At 37.0% G+C, this 19,697-nt stretch overlaps 2 protein-coding genes and 1 pseudogene across 3 annotated transcripts in view; 2 read left to right on the forward strand and 1 right to left on the reverse strand.

The window, feature by feature from the left end:
• Positions 1-12,867, reverse strand: part of TTC37 (tetratricopeptide repeat domain 37) — an 83,280-nt gene extending 70,413 nt beyond the window's left edge. For both annotated transcript variants that reach the window (XM_029942621.1, XM_029942622.1), the window contains exons 1-6: positions 12,810-12,867; positions 6,728-6,794; positions 4,915-5,062; positions 3,535-3,625; positions 1,290-1,433; positions 125-216 (exon numbers count right to left, since the gene is read on the reverse strand). In XM_029942621.1, the coding sequence (XP_029798481.1) occupies positions 125-216; positions 1,290-1,433; positions 3,535-3,624 (326 nt within the window). In that variant the 5' untranslated portion in view covers position 3,625; positions 4,915-5,062; positions 6,728-6,794; positions 12,810-12,867. The remainder of the gene's footprint in view (positions 1-124; positions 217-1,289; positions 1,434-3,534; positions 3,626-4,914; positions 5,063-6,727; positions 6,795-12,809) is intronic.
• On the forward strand, positions 6,366-8,290 carry LOC115293467 (annotated as a pseudogene).
• A 160-nt stretch (positions 12,868-13,027) lies between the features above and the next one.
• The window catches only part of ARSK (arylsulfatase family member K), a 43,863-nt gene continuing 37,193 nt past the window's right edge, over positions 13,028-19,697 (forward strand). The window contains exons 1-2 of the mRNA XM_029941347.1: positions 13,028-13,254; positions 18,845-18,974. Of these exons, the coding sequence (XP_029797207.1) occupies positions 13,117-13,254; positions 18,845-18,974 (268 nt within the window). The 5' untranslated portion in view covers positions 13,028-13,116. The remainder of the gene's footprint in view (positions 13,255-18,844; positions 18,975-19,697) is intronic.

Below are 19,697 nucleotides of genomic sequence, written 5' to 3' on the forward strand. Positions count from 1 at the left end.
AATAGGATAAAAGAAAAATGCTTCTCAATTCCCAGTAAATGTTTGGAGTACTTCTGTATTAGTTTTTATCAGTTTATTCCAATTAAAGCTTTAAAGACACTGCCTTTCCCCAGACAGTGATTACCTTTCATAAAGATCCAGGAGCTTTTGATAAACACCAGGTAAGTCATCCTTAGCATTTATGTGTTTACATTTCTCATATAAGCTTGCTAACCCCTAAAATAGGAAATAAGAGAGATTATTCTTCCAAAAAGTACAACATTCTCATATTCATTTTGCTAAATAAAGTGACAACCTATAAAGATTACTTATGATAAAAAAAAATTATACTTTACAAAGGAAATAGTAAGTCTGGGATTTGCCTCCAAGTGGTTAGGGGTAAGGGAGAACAGATGAAAGTATAGATGAAAAAATACTGACAATGTGTGGATTTTTAATGAAGCTAGGTGATAGCCAGAGGGGCCCGTTATACCATTCTCTTTACCTCCGAAAAAACATTCGAAGTATTTCACAACAGAAAATATTTCTGAATGATTACATAATCTTAACTCTAAAGACATTACCATTTGACACTACTTTTATATAGCCAAATTAAAAAAAATCCAAGCAGTTTGTCGAGACTGTCATTTTTGCTTCAATTGAAGATCAGATATCCTGAATCAATCAATATGTAATAAAAGCAGGCATCTGAGTGTGTTACCAGACATCCCCACTCATGTTCTAGTTCACATAACGTGAGGGAAACAGCTTCATGTTCTCCCAAGCCTACTACCTAGTAGAAATCACAGTTTCTAAGATGTGGTTGAGATAGGAAACAAACTTATTAAATATGAAAAAGTTAGAGAATCCAACAAAAACCATGAAGGCCATTAAATAAGAAAAAAGAATTTCACTTGTATTCAAATATATAGATTGCAAATTTTGTATACTTTATTTTTAGAAAACACTAATATACATTTTTCCCTCAAGCATAAAGAATATTCTTAATAAATCTTTCATATGCACACATAACTGAGTTAGCGATTTATGTAATTATATTTTAATTCTAATCCTCACATTTAGAAATAATTCATTGGATTGGATGTTAAATAATGGTAAAGAGCATCCCTGGCATCTTTTTTTTTTTTTAACTACCTGGTTTTCCAGGTTTTAACTACCTGGAAAAACAATACATTTAAATTGTTTTCTTCTGTGGGACAAATAAAGATTTAAATGCTTATTTTAAAGCTATATTTTAAAATGAGAAAAAAATTCTTTACTATAACATAGGGAACGGAATGTGCACACACCTGCCAAGCCAGTAACTGGTCTGGCTCGAGTTCAGCAGCTTTCTTATAGGCGCCCTGGGCCTGATCGGGTTGTTGGAGCTCAGCTGCAGCAACACCAATAAAAACCCAGGCATTATAGTTACTTTTCTCTTGTTTTAACACTGTCTGGTTAAAAAAATTAAAAGAGCAGTCATTACATTTTGGAAGCTGATGGGCAAAACACAACTAAAAGACAGTCTACTTGAGAGTCAGGAAATCTGGATCTGCTACTGAGCAATCTTAAGAAAGCCACTTAACCTCTCTGGTCTTCAGTTTCCTCAAGGTGAGGAGGAGTGGAACTGGATCAACAACTGTAAAGGGTCAAAAATATGAGGCATATTTTTTAAGAGTTGCCCAAGTAATCCTGATGCCTCCATCAAATGCCTTCCCATGCTCCTTGAAAATGCTATGCATAAAAGAGTAGGACTCCTCAGACCACCCAACCTTGTGGCCTGCTTCCACTCCACACTGCCACGGGTCAACTCACAAAGCTGGTTTCCAAATCATTTCACGCACATCTTCTTTGACTATTACAGCACTGCCCCCTCGTAGACAGATAAGAGTTTTCATTGATATTGAAGGGTAGGAAAGCAGACTGACCCCAATGTGACTACATCAAATATATTCAAAATAATTGGTGGTGATGAATGTTTAAACACAACCTGTCAACAGGAATAAAAATTATATGTACAGATACGGCTTTCAGAAATAACAGCTCTTTGCTAAGGTAAAAGTTTGAATCAGAAAATCACTATGTTCGAGTGTAAGAAAACTAGTAGCTAAAATGAAATCAGCTCTTAAGATTTTACATACTCTAGAGAAAATAAGAATATCTACATGAGTTGAAGCAGATTATTTATGCATCCGCATAACACTTGTAGCGATCTGTCACCAATCTATAGCACAAATTCCATTCTATCCAACAATGCTGCCTCCCAAAAACCCAACAATGAGTTAACAACCAAAGCTAACGATTTCTTTTTAATTATTATTTTTAATGTTTATTTATTTTTGAGAGAGAGAGACAGAGACAGAGACATAGCGTGAGCAGGGGAAGGGCAAAGAGAGAGGGAGACACAGAATCTGAAGAAGGCTCCAGGCTCTGAGCTGTCAGCACAGAGCCCAATGCGGGGCTTGAACTCACAAACTGCATGATCATGACCTGAGTTGAAGTCGGACGCCCAACCAACTGAGCCACCCAGGCGCCCCCAAAGCTAACAATTCTTTAACCTCTGATATGTCCGATTCTTTGAGACCCCTCTCTTTCCTACTCTTGCCCCACTTCTCAATTCTCATCCCTCCTTTCCCGGCTTAGACTCCCCTGACCTATCACTGTCATCACTCCCTTGCAAACATCCTCAACCCCCACTCCTCTCTTCCCCATCATCTTTCTCAGCATTCATACTTGACCCACAACATGCTCATTTCTAAGCTTAAGAAGCTGAACATAAAGGGAGAAACTACACAACTGAGTTCACTGATTTCACTTCAATAACGTGAAACTTTAAATGAACCTTCAGGGGGGCCTGGCAATCCTTTCCAACTTTCACTAGTAAGTTAGCTTTCCCAGTAAATAACAACTACTTTATACCTTCCTTTATCTCAAACCTCCTGTACAATTGCTCTTCCACTATCAGCTTATATCTCACTAAGAAAATAGAAGACATCAGAGGGCAACATTCCCCTCTTCCTACCCCCAAATCCACAAATCTTACAATTTATGGATTCACACCTGTCTTTCCTCCTGCTAAAATGGAAGAAGTATCAAAGACCTTCCTCTCAAACTTGGGATCCCCTCCACTCTTACCTTCCCAAGGACTTCACTTCTACCACCACTCTCTCTCTCCCTCCTGCAAATTCCCATCAGCAACATACAAGGGAGCTTTAGAATCCTGAGTCTCCCATGCACAAACCAAATAGAATTATAATGTCACCTCTCAAGAAGGAGAACTTTATGACACCGTAGTTCTCCATTGTACAACCCATCAAAAGATACCACAGAGGTATTCAGGTTGGAAGAACATGACTGGTAAGTTACCAATACAGAGACAGACAAAATTAAGAACGGTGAGTTAGTTTGTCCTAGCACAGCCACTCTAATGGAGCTCCTAAACAACCTCGGCATTTTTGTTAAATTTAGACAATAAATGATACACATATTACATCCATAATGCTTGTGAGTGTGAAACATACTTTCATTGTGGAAGGAAAAAAACCCATCAGTTACCTTACAATGTTTCAACGCTTCTTTGTATTCTTTGTTTCTGATTGCATCTCTAGCGCTTTTTAGAGCAGTCTTTACTTCCTTGCTGGACATCCTGTCAAAATAAAAAGCTTGAGTGAACCTATAATATTATGTGTCTAATTATAACAACTCCAACAAACTTAATTATCTGAAAAAGGCATATGAAATTCCTGCTCCCTGGGACACTCTTTCCACCTTAAGGTACATATAGCATTATTCCCTTACCTCTTCAGATTTTTATTCAAATGCCATTGCTTGGTGAAACTCTGGCTAGCCAAGCTATTTAAAATTTCAACACTTCCTCATCCCCAACACCCAACCACCCAATATTGCCTTAATCCCATCCCTAACACTTAGCATCTTACACATATATATTTTACTTATTTTATTTATTATCTATTTCTCAAACCCACCAGAATATAAGTTCCATGGAAACAAGGATTTTTGTCTGTGGTTGTGTTGTGTTGTGTACTATGTTGTATTATTGCCAGGACCTAGTATCTGACAAATGGTACACATTAATAAATATTTGTTTAAACTGAATTGTATTTGAGTTATACTCATTCTTCACACAGTAGGATAAAACACAGATTATCTAATGTACCAGGACTCAAAATACATATCAATCTCAATCCATTTCTACATTAAGCAAGATTTGGTAGAATAAGCCCAAATACAAAGTAAAAACACTAACACAAATAAATTTCAGTAACTATGACATAAGAGTGTAAGAAAGTATTGTTTTAACACTGATTTCTATAAAATATAAATTAACTTTCTTCATGGTAAGGGTCACTGTTGAGTTATAGCAGTATAGTATTACGTGAGAGGAATAAATTCGATGTTTATGCTTAAATGAAGGTAATGAAAATACTAGAGGATTATGTACTAATTTGAACCATAAAAAGACATTTTAACTGGTAGGTAAAATATTTCTTCATTTAAATTTAAGCAATATTAATTTTTAATTAAAAAAATTTTGACATTTACTTATTTTTGACAGAGAGAGCTGGAATGCGAGCAGGGGAGGGGCAGAGCTGTCAGCACAGAGTCTGATGTGGGGCTCAAAATCACAAATTACGAGCTAATGACCTGAGCCCAAGTCAGCCCTTTAATCGACTGAGCCACTCAGGTAACTCATAAAACAACAAAATAAAAAACAAAACAAAGCAAAACAAAACCCAATCCTTTTGACTTAAATAAGTTAGATTCAAATTAATAAAAAAATATAAAATCAATTTATCTGCAGCTAGAATCAGATTCCTTAAATATGCAGGAAAGTGACTTTTTGCCTAATTATATTAATTATACAATTAAAGCAGTATATTTCATATGCTCTTATTTTAGAAATTGTTCTCTTACCTGAGTTTATCTTGGTATAAATTTATAGGTGCAAACCTCAGGATTTTTTTTTTTCTATAGCCTACAAACTTGGACTGGAACAGGCAATAAATTTCAATGCTGATTTCACATTGAATTTTCTCACACCAAAGTTATCTTGGGTGGATAACTGCAGATTAAAACAGCAGAGAAATCAATGATGATAACAACTAATCTCAACCAACAGCAAGGGATTACAAGAGACATCCAAGGAGAAAAATAAGTAAGTTAAAAAGGAACAAAAACTGTGTTAAGACTAAACAAAAGCAAATGGAAGAATTCAACTTTATGGGAAAAGATCACTACCTTTTCTACCACCCAACATGTGAGGGGAAGCACATTCAAACAAGGCAGAACTGGGGTGCCTGGAGGGCTCAGTTAAGTGCCCAACCTCACCTCAGGTCATGATCTCAGTCTGTGGGTTGGAGACACGTGTTGGGCTCTGGGCTGAAGGCTCAGAGACTGGAGCCTGCTTCAGATTCTGTATCTCCCTCTCTCTCTGCCCCTCTCCCATTTAACATTATTCATTTTTGAGAAACAGAGAGAGACACAGCATGAACAGACAAACCCACAAACCGTGAGATTATGACCTGAGCCAAAGTCAGACGCTTAGCAGACTGAGCCACCTAGGTGCCCCTAAGTTATTTTTAAAGACCACTATAGACAAACTCCATTCTTCCCTTGGCAATCAATTAATGTTTAATACCTTTCCATATTCCTATATGTCTCCCCAAGTAATTTCAATTACTCTTGCTGCAGGAATCTTCTAGTCTTCTCTCCTTAATCCTTCTTCATTTAATTTGGTATGCTAGTACTGAGTCCTCTCTCTCTTCACCTACCATTTAAACAGGTAGAGAGATACAGATATAGACCATGTAGATATAGAGACATAGGTCAGTTTCAGCATATTAACTAATTTTTGAAAAGACAAAATAATCTGTCCCTTTCTAGGCCTAAAAACTTCTTCCTATTTTTGGGAGCTGGGGTAGAGAAGAGAGAGATTCATCCATTCATTTTCTGAACAAAGCGTTCCGAAGTACTAACCTTCTAAAGGTACCAGCAAATCCACTTTCAGAGGGTAAAACCTACTAACCAAAGTATTTCCATGTCACCACATACACTTGTATTTGGGACACTTCCCTCTATTTCAAGCACTTCCAACACATCAAAGTAAAATCTAGCTCTCTTACAAGTGTCTTTAATATTCTTCCACAGCTCATCTACTTTCCCTGATAATCTCTCCTGTTTTGTTCTTCTGTCTCATGTCATTCTTTTTCTTACTTTTTTTTACGTCATTCTTTTTCAATTTTGCCCACTTTCACTCAGTGAAAGAGTTTCTAGTACCAAACCAAAAGGGTTTTATTCAACACATCAAGCATAAACAGTAGCAACAACTGCACTTTAAAAAGTTAGAAAATGACAAATATACGAAAATGTTAAACATCAAAACTAACAAATGTAGGTGGATGAATCCCTATGTCCTACACACTCCAGCTAAAGCTATGGAACCTTCAACTACATTCCATTGTGCAGATACAAAGACTCCACAAAGGAAAAATAACAACAAAACAGTGAATAACAATAATGATAATGGAAATTAATTACAGAAAAGCAAAACTTGATACTCTTAAGTCAAGTAACAAAAGTCTGAAAGTGTTTTGTGAAGACCTGTAGTCTGGCATAACAACCTATAATATCATCACACCCTTCCTCTGAAAGGAATTGGTTAAAAACAATCATTAAGTAAAAATAGACTCCAATTACCTATTACATATTTAGCATTCTGGACACTTACCTTTTAACTATTATCTGCTACCTTCTTTTTCACTTGAATTTCAGAATGTTCCTTAAACATTATCCATCTAAATTAAGAAAACATGAAATAATTAGGCACATAAAAAGGATGATAAACAATCCAAAACTCTGTGAATTTTTTAACATATCAAATTCAGGTTTAATTTTCACAATTCATAATTTAAAACACAAGAAATAGTTAAGTATACTTTTTCATCTTTTCTTCTTTCCCCAAATTTCACAGAATTGGTCTGTATTCCCACAGACTCTGGTGATAAAAAGTGCATCCATAAGCAATCAGAAAAAATTCCCAAAAAACATTCCAGTAACTCAAAATACATTAATTAGCCTCAGTATAAAAACTTGAGCCAAAAAAAGAGTATCAACTATTTCTGTGCTACTTTATTTTGAATCAAGGACAATTAACAGCACTTACTTACTCCTTATGTGGATCATAACTACATTAAAATGACTGTTTTATGCCATAAAAAGAATTACAGATATGTAGGAATGCCTAAATGGCTCAGTCAGTTAAGCGTTGTACCTTGGCTCAGGTCATGATCTCACGGTTCGTGGGTTTGAGCCCCATGTCGGGCTCTGTGCTGACAGCTCAGTGCCTGGAGCCTGCTTTGGATTCTGTGTCTCCCTCTATCTCTGCCCCTCCCCTGCTTGTGCTCTCTCTCTCTCTCTTTTTTAAAATAAACATTTAAAAAATTTTAACATTAAAAAAATGAATTATAAATACATAAAATGTTGCCCACATCATGTAACTAGATAATTTATAATCTAATGAAAATAGAGAAAACTTTTTTAAATGTCAAAAATCCCATCTAAATAACCATCTGAAATATTCACACAAATTCTACATATCATTCTAAATATCTTTTAATAGGATCCCTGGGATAAATTCTGTCAAAATTAACCTAGAATGTTTCATGGAGAGAATGGAAGTGACTTCAAAGAACTAAAGAAAAAAAAAAAAAGCCATGCTACTTTAAACTAGGAAATAAATAAAATTTAGGAGAAGCAGGTGGGGTGAACAAAAAAGAAAAAGCGAGTTTCCTGGCAGTATACTCAAATAGAATGGTTAGTTCCACACAAAACGGTCTTACTATTGACGCCTCCTCCGTCCCCCAACTGTCCATGCCACCATAACGGTGCTCATGAGAAGTCCTGGCAGATGCTCTCAGTAGCATCAACAATGCCAGGAGAGGCGAACACCGGGTTCTTACTGGGCCACGCTCCAAAGTCATCGTCTGGTTTCTAACTCTGATGATGAAGCATGATTACGTAGGCAACTTTGAAATCACTGATGATCACAGGGCTGGGAAAACTGTTGTGAACCTCACCGGCAGGTTAAACAAGTTTGGAGTGATCAGTTCCAGACTTGATGTACCACTCAAAGGTCTAGAAAAATGGCAGAATAATCTGCTCCCATCCTGCCAATTTGGTTTCACTGACAACCTCAGTTGGCATCACTGACCAGGAAGAAGCAAGAGGAAAACACACAGGAGGGTAAATCCTGAGATTCTTTTCTAGGGATGTAATAAAAGCATGCAAATAAAATACCTCAATGTAAAAAATATATATATTGTGATCTAAATAATGTCTAAGAAAGTAAAATAAAAGTTAAAACAAGAGGGGTAGGGAGGGAAGGTAAAATAAAAGTAAATACCTGACTCTCCATTCCACTAACTTCTCTGAACCCCAAATATATGACTCAGACTGTAATTTACTATTCAGTCACTTCAACACTGTTCTTACAAAATACCCTAGATTTTGGCAGCCCCTTCATGCTATCATACCCACTCCGAAAACCACAACTAAATCAGAAACATCTGGACTCCAGTTCAACCTGACCTTGGACACCTTACTTCACTACTCCAAGCCTATTTCCTTAACTGACTGAGCCACCCAGGTGTCCCTCCAAGCCTATTTCCTTATTGGTAAAGTGAGGATTACATCACTTACTTCATATGTATGTAAATGCAGTGCCTGAACATACTACACAGTTGACCCTCAAATAACACAAGTTTGAGAAGTGGATTTTTTCTCTTCCTTATGATTTCTTAATAACCTTTTCTTTCCTTTAGATTACTTTATTGTAAGAATACAGTATATAATACCTATAACATACAAAATCAGGTGTTAACTTTGTATTATTGGTAAGGCTTCTAGTCAACAGTCGGCTATTAGTAGTTAGGTTTTTGAGGAGTAAAAGTTACACATGGATTTCTGACTACTTGGCGGGGGTCAGCACCCCCAATTCCTATGTTGTTCAAGGGTCAACTGCCTATTAGTTCTAGTCTCCTTATCTACTGCTACCCTCAATCAACTTCACCTTTTTTCTATTCCTAACCCATATGGTTCCTACAAACTTTCTCTACACATTAAAAAACCCTAATGTGTATCAAGAAGTAACCTTCTTACCAATGTTCCTCAAAAGATGCTATCATCAAACACAAGTATTTTCTTGGAATCACATGATTACTAGTCCAGAGTAAAGAAATCTCTCCATCCTTTGAACCACCGAAACATTTTTTAGTTGAGATACTCAATTCAAACCTAACCAATGTCGTTTTGTTTTGTTTTGTTTTTTACTATGCTATATTGATGTGTCCTGTCTCCTATGTCAACAAATCCCCAAACAAAAGCATTGTATCTTTGGAGTTCCTTACATGTCCAACACCTTTTGAGTAATATGTACTCAATAAATGGTGAATTATCAAGCTCCCAAAGCCTACTCTAAACATCTAGTTTTCCCACTGCCAAAAAGCAGTAATTCTCAGTTTGCTAAAATGAGAAAGAAAGCATCTCTTTTTTGGTATTAGCTCACATTACCTTTTTCACTATCCCCCAATACTTTCCAATTATACATCTTTGCTTCTCTCATGCAGCCTGTCCATACTTGCTTCCATCTACTCAAATGGTATATGTGATCAAGGCCAAATTCAAGTGTAAAGCATAAAAGCTTTTTAGATGAATCTCACTAGTCTGAAGTTTTAACACTTTAACTTTTTTACATTTATTTATTTTGAGAGAGAAAGAGAGAATGGGCATGAGTAGGTGAAGGGCAGAGACAGAGAAAGGGAGGGAAAAAATCCCAAGCAGGCTCAGTACTGTCAGCACAGAGCCGAACCTGGGGTTAGGTCTCAGGAATCATGAGGTAACGATATGAGCCAAAATCAAGAGTCAGACTCTTCACCAACTGAGCCAACCAGGCACCCCTGAACTTCTAACACTTTTAATCTATACCAACATTTTCAAAAAGTATTCCAAGGAATATCCATATGCTTAAAGTTATTAATAGACCATCGACTAATTTTGCTAATACTATACATTATAGATCTCACTCTTTAAAAGTCATTCTAAATGTGTATTAGCACTCTAAAGGCTCTGAGAAGTCCTAAAGACCCAAGGATATTTTAACCTGGCATTTCTAAAACTTATGTTTCAATGGAACATTTACTTTAACGAACAGCAATTAATTTGGAAGCACAAGAGCATTATCCAAAGTATAATTTGGGATAGTCTGGGTTTTGCTTTTGTATGTTTGACAATTAACTATATATTTTTATACCTTTTATACTATTATTAAATTTAAAAGTAATGTGCTTGTTTCCCACAACTAAACTGGAAGTTCCTTAGAAGCAAAGACTATTTCTATTACTCTTCTTTTTCCTACAGTGTCCAGTATGTTGTAGATAATCAAGAAATATTCACAGAATCATAAGTGGTGAAGACAGTACTGGATTTACTCCACATACTCAGTAACTTCATACTTAGCCTCCTTTTTCTAAGGCAGAATATAATGCTATGGGTATACTGGACATTAAAAGAACAATAAAGAATCATAATCTATACCAAGACCTTTCAGTTGAAGATCTTTCTGAACTGCAGTTAACTGTTTCTTCTGGTTTTTTTTTTTTTTTTTTTTTTTTTTTTTTTTTTTTTTTTTTTTTTTTTTTTTTTTTTTTTTTTTTTTTTTTTTTTTGAGAGAGAGAGACACAGAGCGTGAGTTGGGAAGGGCCAAAGAGAGAGGGAGACACAGAATCAGAAGAAGGCTCCAGGCTGTGAGCTGTCAGCACAGAGCCTACACGGGGCTCGAACCCACAAGCTGTGAGATCATGACCTGGACTGAAGTCCGCCGCCCAACCGACTGAGCCACCCAGATGCCCCTGCAGTTAACTATTTCACAAAAGCAAGCAATCTCTAACATACAAATCTGATGATTTAAATGTACATATAATGGAGTGCCTACCCTCACTGCAGCACTTACACAGGCACGTGCATACATAAAGATGTGCAGAAAAGTACCTTTTCAGATAATTACTGATCTGTAAAAATGCTCCACAAAAGAATGATCAAAATGATGAAGAAATGTTGCAATTATATAACTAGCTGAAGGAAATGAGGAAGGCCTTGGCAAAAAAAAGATTGGTGAAGAAAGAAGCAAGAAGCATTATTGAAAAGGAGATTACCCAGGTAAAAATGAAGAGAAATGGACCAATGAATGATTAAATATAGAGGGTGATGGACTTCAATTCAAAATAAAAACTTTCAATAATTAAATATGATAAACGTGGAATCTGCTGCTCAAACAAAGTGCATTTCCATCATTCAAGATAAAAAAGCACAGACTGGACAATTCGCTTGGCAGGAATGTTGCAAGACAAACTGAATGTCAGATGGGAAGTAGGACTAGAAGCCTCTCAGATACTTCCAGCACTATGTCTCGGGGACCCTAAAATATCCATCTTGCTCCAGCTAACCGCAGTACCTGCTCCCATGGGCACTGCCAAGGGGAGAGAGAGGAAAAACGATTTGTTCCTGTCATTGTGAGCAGGACTTGAGAATATATGTCCTCTGAAAATAAGGCCAGAGAGTAAATACTATTCAGAGAAATAGTACCACATCATAAATAAATACATTTTTTACAAACCTAAAGGTCAGTCAACAATGCTTCTATGATAAAACACATTCTGCATTCAAAATTAATTCGAAACAAATTTCTGAAACATATCCTGATCATGAGGTAGCCTACCTACATTACCTCCCAATTTCACGTATGTTAGTTTTATTTCCCTACAGTGTAAGTTCCTGTGTACAGGAACTATTATTGTTTAGGTTTGTATTCCCACACTTAGCTTAAAAATGCTTCCTAAGGATTTGTCAATATGAATAGAGTTTAAGCTCAACAGAATGTCATAAAATTTTATAACTAGGAACAGAAAATTGTAGTGAATTACAGCACAGACTACTAAAGTTCAAATCCTGCTCAGACTGGCTCCCTGTGCAATCTTGGGTAAATCCTTTAACCTGTCCAAGCCTCCGTTTTCCTATCTGCAAAATGGTGAAAGTGAGGATTACAGAAAATAGTAAATTGAGTTGATTCTATTTTACGTACTGTCACTCCTCCTTTTCCTGTCAAAATATTAATACTACTAACGTGATGGACAAACTATATAACTGAAACCGTGATAATGAAATAAAAATTTGGCTCTGGGGCAGAAATTGGCTTCTTCCAGAATCCTCCAAAGTATTTCAACAGTCAAGAGAGACCAGTGACTTTCTGCAGCAGAACAATGATATTCTGATCCTCTGTCAATTAATCGAACTCGTAACACAACTCAACCTTTCTTCATGTGAGAGCCTGTTCCCCTCTCTCCTATGCACTCTCAAGGCAAGATGCAACTCAGCTTTCCCCCGTCTAGAACATGAAACTTACTTAGTAGGCCCCGCTCCCCCCTCCACGGAACACGATAAATCCTACTGCACTGACAATAAGAAGTGGCAGGCGAGAAATTTCCTTGGGAGAACGTAGTCGAGAGCCCCACGAATCCACGTCGTACCGGAGGCGGTAGAGTCAGAAGCCCCCCAAAGAACCGCCCCATCTAACTTAAGTGACAGACGCGCTGCCACCTCATCATCGCCTAGTTCACGGTCTTGGCTAATACTCAGTCATGCTTCCACGACACAAAATGAGCAGGCCTGGCCCCTGACCCTTTCTCTCTCTAGTTACCATTTCAACCGCGTATTACCTCTAACTTCTGCAAAAGCTACAGCGAGCGACCCAAACCCACCTGGACAGATTCTTCTCCCCCAAATGCCAAGCCTAGAGTCCGGACGCATGCGCATTCCCCACGCATCGTTCACGTGACTGAAAGTGGCTGAGGTTTTAGCTTGCTCGGTATTTGCTTAAAAGGTCTTAATGTGAGGTAAGGAATGCTCCCTTTGCGCATGTGTTCATGCCCCGCCTGCTGGGAATTGTAGTTCTGCCAGTAAAACGCTGGAGGGAAACAACTGAACAGTGCGATCCCCGCCCACCTCTTCCCAGGGGCGTTCCTAGAGGGAGACCGCGGGCCCTGCGTCCGTGAACTGCTCTCTGCAATGCTGTTACTGTGGGTGTCGGTGGTCGCAGCCACAGCGTTGGCAGCACCAGACCCCGGGGCAGGTGGGCAGAGACGAGGAACTGCTGGGATTTGGCCCGTTGCACCCAACGTGGTACTAGTCGTGAGCGACTCCTTCGTAAGTACGCTGAAGCGAGGGAGAGGGAGTCCCTCTCTGGTCTAGCGACAGTCCTACAGTTTTCCTGTGATGCAGGCTTTGAGGAGCAGAATCTGAGACTTTTAAACAGTTTCCCCGATGTAGAGTAAGAAATGCATTTTATTTTGAGGTCCCAACTATACATGTACACCACATACATATAAAACAATACTCTACTAAATAAAATGTACTCTGATAGTATCTTTGCAAAAAAAAAATTAATACTGGGTTCCACCCACTAAATTGTTTTACGACTACTAATACAGTTTCAGTCCTTACTCTCCTTTGTTTTGATTGTGGGGGAAAATAACATTCTGTATTTCCATAAAAGGGTGTTAGCTTCCCAGCGGTCGTTTCCCATTTCACCTCGTTTGCAGGAATGTCAACACTTTTATCACCCAAGTTATCTGATAATTCTATCAGTGCTGATATAAATGCAGAAGTTGATGTAATTTGATTCACTCCCCTCTTTTCCAAAGAAATTGTGTGCGTGTATTATTGCTGTTGTTTAATCTCAGACTTCAACAGTTTTTGGAACTTCCCCAAGCCATCATCCAAAATAATATTGTCAACATTCCCTGAAACGTTTAGGATTATCCATGATTTAAAAACTACTGCTTGGACATATAATAGGGTAAAAGTGATAAAACTAGTTTATTATCACCTGGTGTTACTATGGTCACATAGATTGTTGATGTGAAGCATGTTTGCACCAAAGATTGCCTTTAATCACTGTATTCTATTGGCTTTCTCATTGATTAACCTGTGGTGATTAAAGTTACATAATCTGGATATGCCTATAGGACTTACTGAGAAAATTACTCAAGGTAAGCTTTATGATTATATAAATTTAGGAACAGGCAATATTAGAGATTAACATGAAGGAGGTTTCTTAGAGAGTGCTCCTGACATCAAAGGGAAAGGAAAAAGAAAGATTGTGTACAGAGAGAGAGGTTTGAGTTTTGCTACTTTCTCCGTAGAGCATCAGATGACTTTTTGAGTAATTCTCAAACTAGTAAAATGTTTCAGAATTGTTTCCATTTGGGGTGAGGGAATCCGGGCCCTTATACGCTCTTGTTGGGTGGCCATTAGTTGTGCGCTGCTCCCAGAAAGGGACATTATTTTGGGCAAGGCAACTGCCTTTAGCAGAGGCAATCTTTCATTCATAAAGGGAATTTGGTGGTGTATCACAGCATCCTAGAAACTTCCAAAGATGACAAATATTTTAGGGTTTTTTTCCCACTATAGTATGAATACATAGTGTATGTATGAATATGTATAGTATGAATACATATGGTATGAATACATTTAAGCACATATTTGTGTTTAAATCCTCTGCATTCATTGTACTTACTAATGTTCAACCTGGCCTGTATTTGGTTTGTGAAAGACACTTCAGGTTGTTCCTGAGTCCTTCTGACCTATTCATAATAATCTTTAGCAACTTGCTTTGACAGACTTCCACGTCCACCATGTGCGTTTTCTGTCCTGTCTTGTGTGTAATCTAGGTGTTCCAGTTTTTCATTGTTTTTAGACCGTTCCAGTGGACAAATCTAGAAAGTATATGTACTTAAAAAAGAAAAACAAATCATGAGATCATGCTGATGGTTTCAATTCAAATTTTATATTACAAGTTTTGTTAATTCTTTGATTTTTGCACCTGTATCTGTTTTATACCAAATATTTTGCTTCCTAACTACATTAATGTAATTGTTTACTTTCTTTATTAAATTTGCTTATATATTATATACACTTACACATATTTTAATAGATATATAAGCATATATATATAATATCTAGGGCTCCAATCATCCTTGCTCTATTTCACTAGTAGGGGAGAGGTTTAATGCCAAAAGAGACAAGCCAAAAGACCAAACAAGTTTCTGCAAAGCAAGCAGAAGGAAAGAAATAATAATAAGAGAGTAGAAATTAATGAGATAGAGAATAGAATAACAGTAGAGAAAACAATGAAACCAAAAGATGTTTTATTGAAAACATCAACAAAGTTGACAAACCTTTAGCTAAACTGACCTGGAAAACAAGAGAAAAGAGCTGACTTACTAAAATCAGGAAGAAAAAAGAGGGAATATTACCTTACAGAAATAAAGAATTCTAAGGGAATACTACGAACAACTGTACATTAACAAATTAGATAATTTAGATGTAATGAACAAATTTCTAGAAAGGCACAAACTACTGAAACTAACTGAAAAATAAAAATAATCTGACAGACCTAGAACAAAGAGATTGAATTGGTCATTTTAAGACACCCAGAAAGAAAAGCTCAGACCCAAATGGCTTCACTGGTTAATTCAACCAAACATTTATTTATTTTTTTTTAAATTTTTTTTAATGTCTTTTATTTATTTTTGAGAGACAAAGAGAGACAGTGAGAGAAGGGGAGGGTCAGAGAGAGGAGACACAGAATCTGAAGCAGGCTCCAGGCTCTGAGCTAGCTGTCAGCACAGAGCCCGACATGGGGCTCGAACTCATGAAACGTAAGATCATGACCTGAGCCGAAGCCGGCGCTCAACCGACTGAGCCACCCAGGCGCCCCTCAGCCAAACATTTAAAGAAGAATTAATACTGGGGCACCTGGATGGCTCAGTCGGTTGGGTGTCTGATTTCAGCTCGGATCAGTTCATGAATTTGAGCCCCACATTGGGCTCTGTCTGACAGCTCAGAGCCTGGAGACTGCTTGTATTCTGTGTCCCCCTCTCTCTCTGACCCTCCCCCACTCATGCTCTGTCTCTCAAAAATAAATAAAAATGTTTTTAAAATTTTTAAATAAAAAATAATTAATACTAATCCTTCATAAACTCTTCCAAAAAATAGAAGAATGCTTCCAAATTATTTTTATGAGATCAGTATGTTCCTGATTCCAAAGCCAGACAAATACATCACAAGAAAACTACAGACTAATATTATTATTAATATAATAGTTCCACAGCAAAAATATTAGCAAATCAGGGGTGCCTAGGCAGCTCAGTTGGTTAAGTGTTCGACTCTTTATTTCAGCTCAGGTCATGGTCTCACGGTTGTGAGATCAAGCCCCACATAGGGCTCCACACTGGGTGTGGACCCTGCTTCAGATTCTTTCTCTCCCTCTACTGCTTGCTCTTTCTTGCTTTCTAAAAAAAAAGTAAAAATAAAATACAATTTGTTTTAAAATATTAGCAAATCAAATTTAACAATATATAAAAAGCATTATATAACATAGCCAAATGGGATTTATTCCCAGAATGTAAGGTTGGCTTAATATCTGAAAATTAGTTGATGTAATGCACCAGGTTAATCAAATAAAGGGCAAAAGCCACTGATCATCTCAATAAATTCACAAAGAACACTTGAAAAAATTCAACAACCCTTCATGATGAAAGCACTCAACCAACTAGAAATAGAATATTATTGACCCGATAAAGGGCATCTGCAAAGACACCATAGCTCTTATCACCTTACACATTCCATGTTAGAAACTTGCCCAAATGGGGCAGTTATTCCTTCCCCCTCTTGCCATCCCTACCACTCGACACTTTCAATACAAATGCAGTCCTTGTGCCACTCACAGAAATGTGTGAAGAAATCACTAACATGGATTTTAATATGATGCCTGAGTTACTGATAAGCTGCAGTGGTAGTTACGCCAGTTTAAACACTGTCTACAGAACTTGGAGTCCTCAATATTTGGATTATATAGCATCACAGTGTTCTTGCCATGTGATATCCTACTCCAGCCCTCCAACCGTATTAGTCTGGATTTGTCTAGATTCCAAGAAGTGACCACAAATGGTTGTTATCCTCTATGTCCAAAAGATTCCAAGAATAAAACATGTAGGTAGTTGGGATTTGTGATGATAAGTTTCTAAGAGTTTAAATTTGTGGATTTAAAGAAATTTTTATAAGGGAAGGACATACACTTCTATCTTTGGCTTCCTAGGTCATCATTTGGAAGTCAGCAGTCATCTGCTTAGCATTCAGTGATTACTCCTGCTAGAAGTCATTATTTCATGATGCAGTATGCTCTAATGTTTTATATCTTTAAAAAAACCCCTAACTTTAATCCCCCATTCTCCTATAGCCAATACTCCATTTCCTAACATCCATCCTATTCTGTTTACTTTTGCAAAATCACTTCTTAGAAGAGCTTTATTCACCTGCTGTCTCACCTTCCATTCTTTTCCCCATTCTAGTTTAGCTGCCCATTCCTACCACTTAAGGTGCCCTTCAGATCACCAAGTGTTTCCATACCACCAATACTAGTGTATATTTTCTGGCCTTATTTTAGGTAGCCTCTCAACATAGCTGATATTACCTCTTTCTGGACACATTGTATTTTTCTTGGTATCGATGGGACTCAATCTCATATCATCCTCCTCCCTCTCTGGCCATTCTTTATTTCCCATGACACCTTCTCCTCTTATTTGGGACTTCTTAGGGTTGCTTGCTTTTTTCCTTTCTGGCTTCATTTGGAACCATAGTTTTCAATACCATGAATATGCTGAAAACTCCCAAATTTATTTCACCAGGTAGACTTCCCAAGCTCCAGATTCCTGTCTATAATCAACAGCCTACTTTATATATCCATTTGGAAATCTCAGACACACCAAGGGTTTACGTATATCCCATATTTGGATGAACTCATTTTTAAAAGCATATTTTTATTCATAATCATAGTGAAAATACATAGTATGTACAACTCTGGGCCTAAAATATTTTTATTGTGTCTTTGCTCTTTACCAAGAAGAGTTCTTCAGTTCCAAAATGCATAACGCCTCTTCTAATCTTCATGCTCATTTGTCCACACTGGCCAAAGACATCTTCACTTATGTCCAGCCTAAAGAATTGCTGGACTTTTCTCATTCTTTAGGTCTTGTACTTCCCAGAGAAACTTTCCCTGTTTCCTCAGTTTAAAATAACATCTCCCTTGTTATTCTAAATCTCAGGTTTTTTTCCAAAGTACAAACCACAATTTGTAATTATTTTTTTTAAGTTTATGCATTTTGAGAGAGAGAGAGAGTCCCAAGCAGGCTCCACACTGTGGAGATCCCAATGTGGGGCTCAAACTCATGAACCATGAGATCATGGGCTGAGCCAAAATCAAACGCTTAACTGACTGAGCCACCCAGGTGCCCACACTATTTGTAATTATTAATGGTTTATTTACCAGTATACTTTTTGCCTCTCCCACTAAACCATAAGCTTCAAGGGCCAGGGACTCTTTTTCCCCACTGTTGAATTTCCGCATCTTTTACAGTACCTGGCACACAGTAAATGCTCAGTAAATATTTGTTCCATCAATTCATCATGCCCCAAATGAATTTTCCAGAAAGTCCTTTATCAAATGAATGCCCCAAATGAATTTTCCAGAAAGTCCTTTATCAAATGAATCCAAGTGCAACACTAAATTCTTAATATTATGATACTGGTAACACTATGCTTGTTTTAGCTCTTGAGGATCCTTAGGATCATACTGAAGTCTTTTGCATACTTGTGAATTTTATGGTTAAAATTAAAGGGAATAAGTTTCTTCATTTCTAACACAATCATTATTAATTAAATTTCTTTATTCTAGGATGGAAGGCTGACATTTTATCCAGGAAGTCAGGTAGTGAAACTTCCTTTTATCAACTTCATGAAAGCACATGGCACTTCCTTTCTGAATGCTTACACAAACTCTCCAATCTGCTGCCCGTCACGTGCAGGTATGGACACGCTCAATATTAATGGAAGTGGCCACACACATAAAAATGTTTTTATAAGTTAAAAGATTATACTCAAAAGTAGGATAATAAGTTATATTTTTCATCTAATAAAAAAAGGTTTTAATATAAGTGATGTGTATTTTAAAGTATGGAGGTTATTGGAATTTCTAATTGATTTTTCAGGAGTAAGAATTTTTATCATCCAAAGTAGTGTTTAGTTCATGTGTTACTGTTTCATTTCCTTATGATTGGTGACCAAGAATCTCTGGAGTATCCAAGGAAGTGAGGAAACACTCCTGTTTCCTAGAAGGATTGCATTTTTGAGAAAATTTTCAGTAACAATAGAGAGAGTTGGGAGGGACTTCACAGCATACCACAAAGTAGTTAGAATTTTCATATCATCAGGTTTCTCTGCATTTTTCCATATTATTTCAAGTTTCTCAATTTCTCAACAGTCTCAATTCACTTCTATCCCAAATCTATTTGTGGTCTTGATTTGCATTTCCCTGATGATTAGTGATACAGAGTTTTTTTTTTCATGTAGCTGTTTGACCATTTCTTTGTCTTTGGAAAAATATCTATTCAGTTCCTCTGCCCATTTGTTAATCTGTTTTTTTTTTTTTTGGTTTTTTTTTGTTTGTTTTTTTTTGCTATTCAGTTATATGAGTTTTTTGTATATTTTAGATATTATCAGATCTATGATCCTCAAATATTTTCTCCCAT

This window comes from Suricata suricatta, chromosome 6 (genome assembly GCF_006229205.1).
Source record: "Suricata suricatta isolate VVHF042 chromosome 6, meerkat_22Aug2017_6uvM2_HiC, whole genome shotgun sequence".
Taxonomy (NCBI): Eukaryota; Metazoa; Chordata; class Mammalia; order Carnivora; family Herpestidae; genus Suricata; species Suricata suricatta.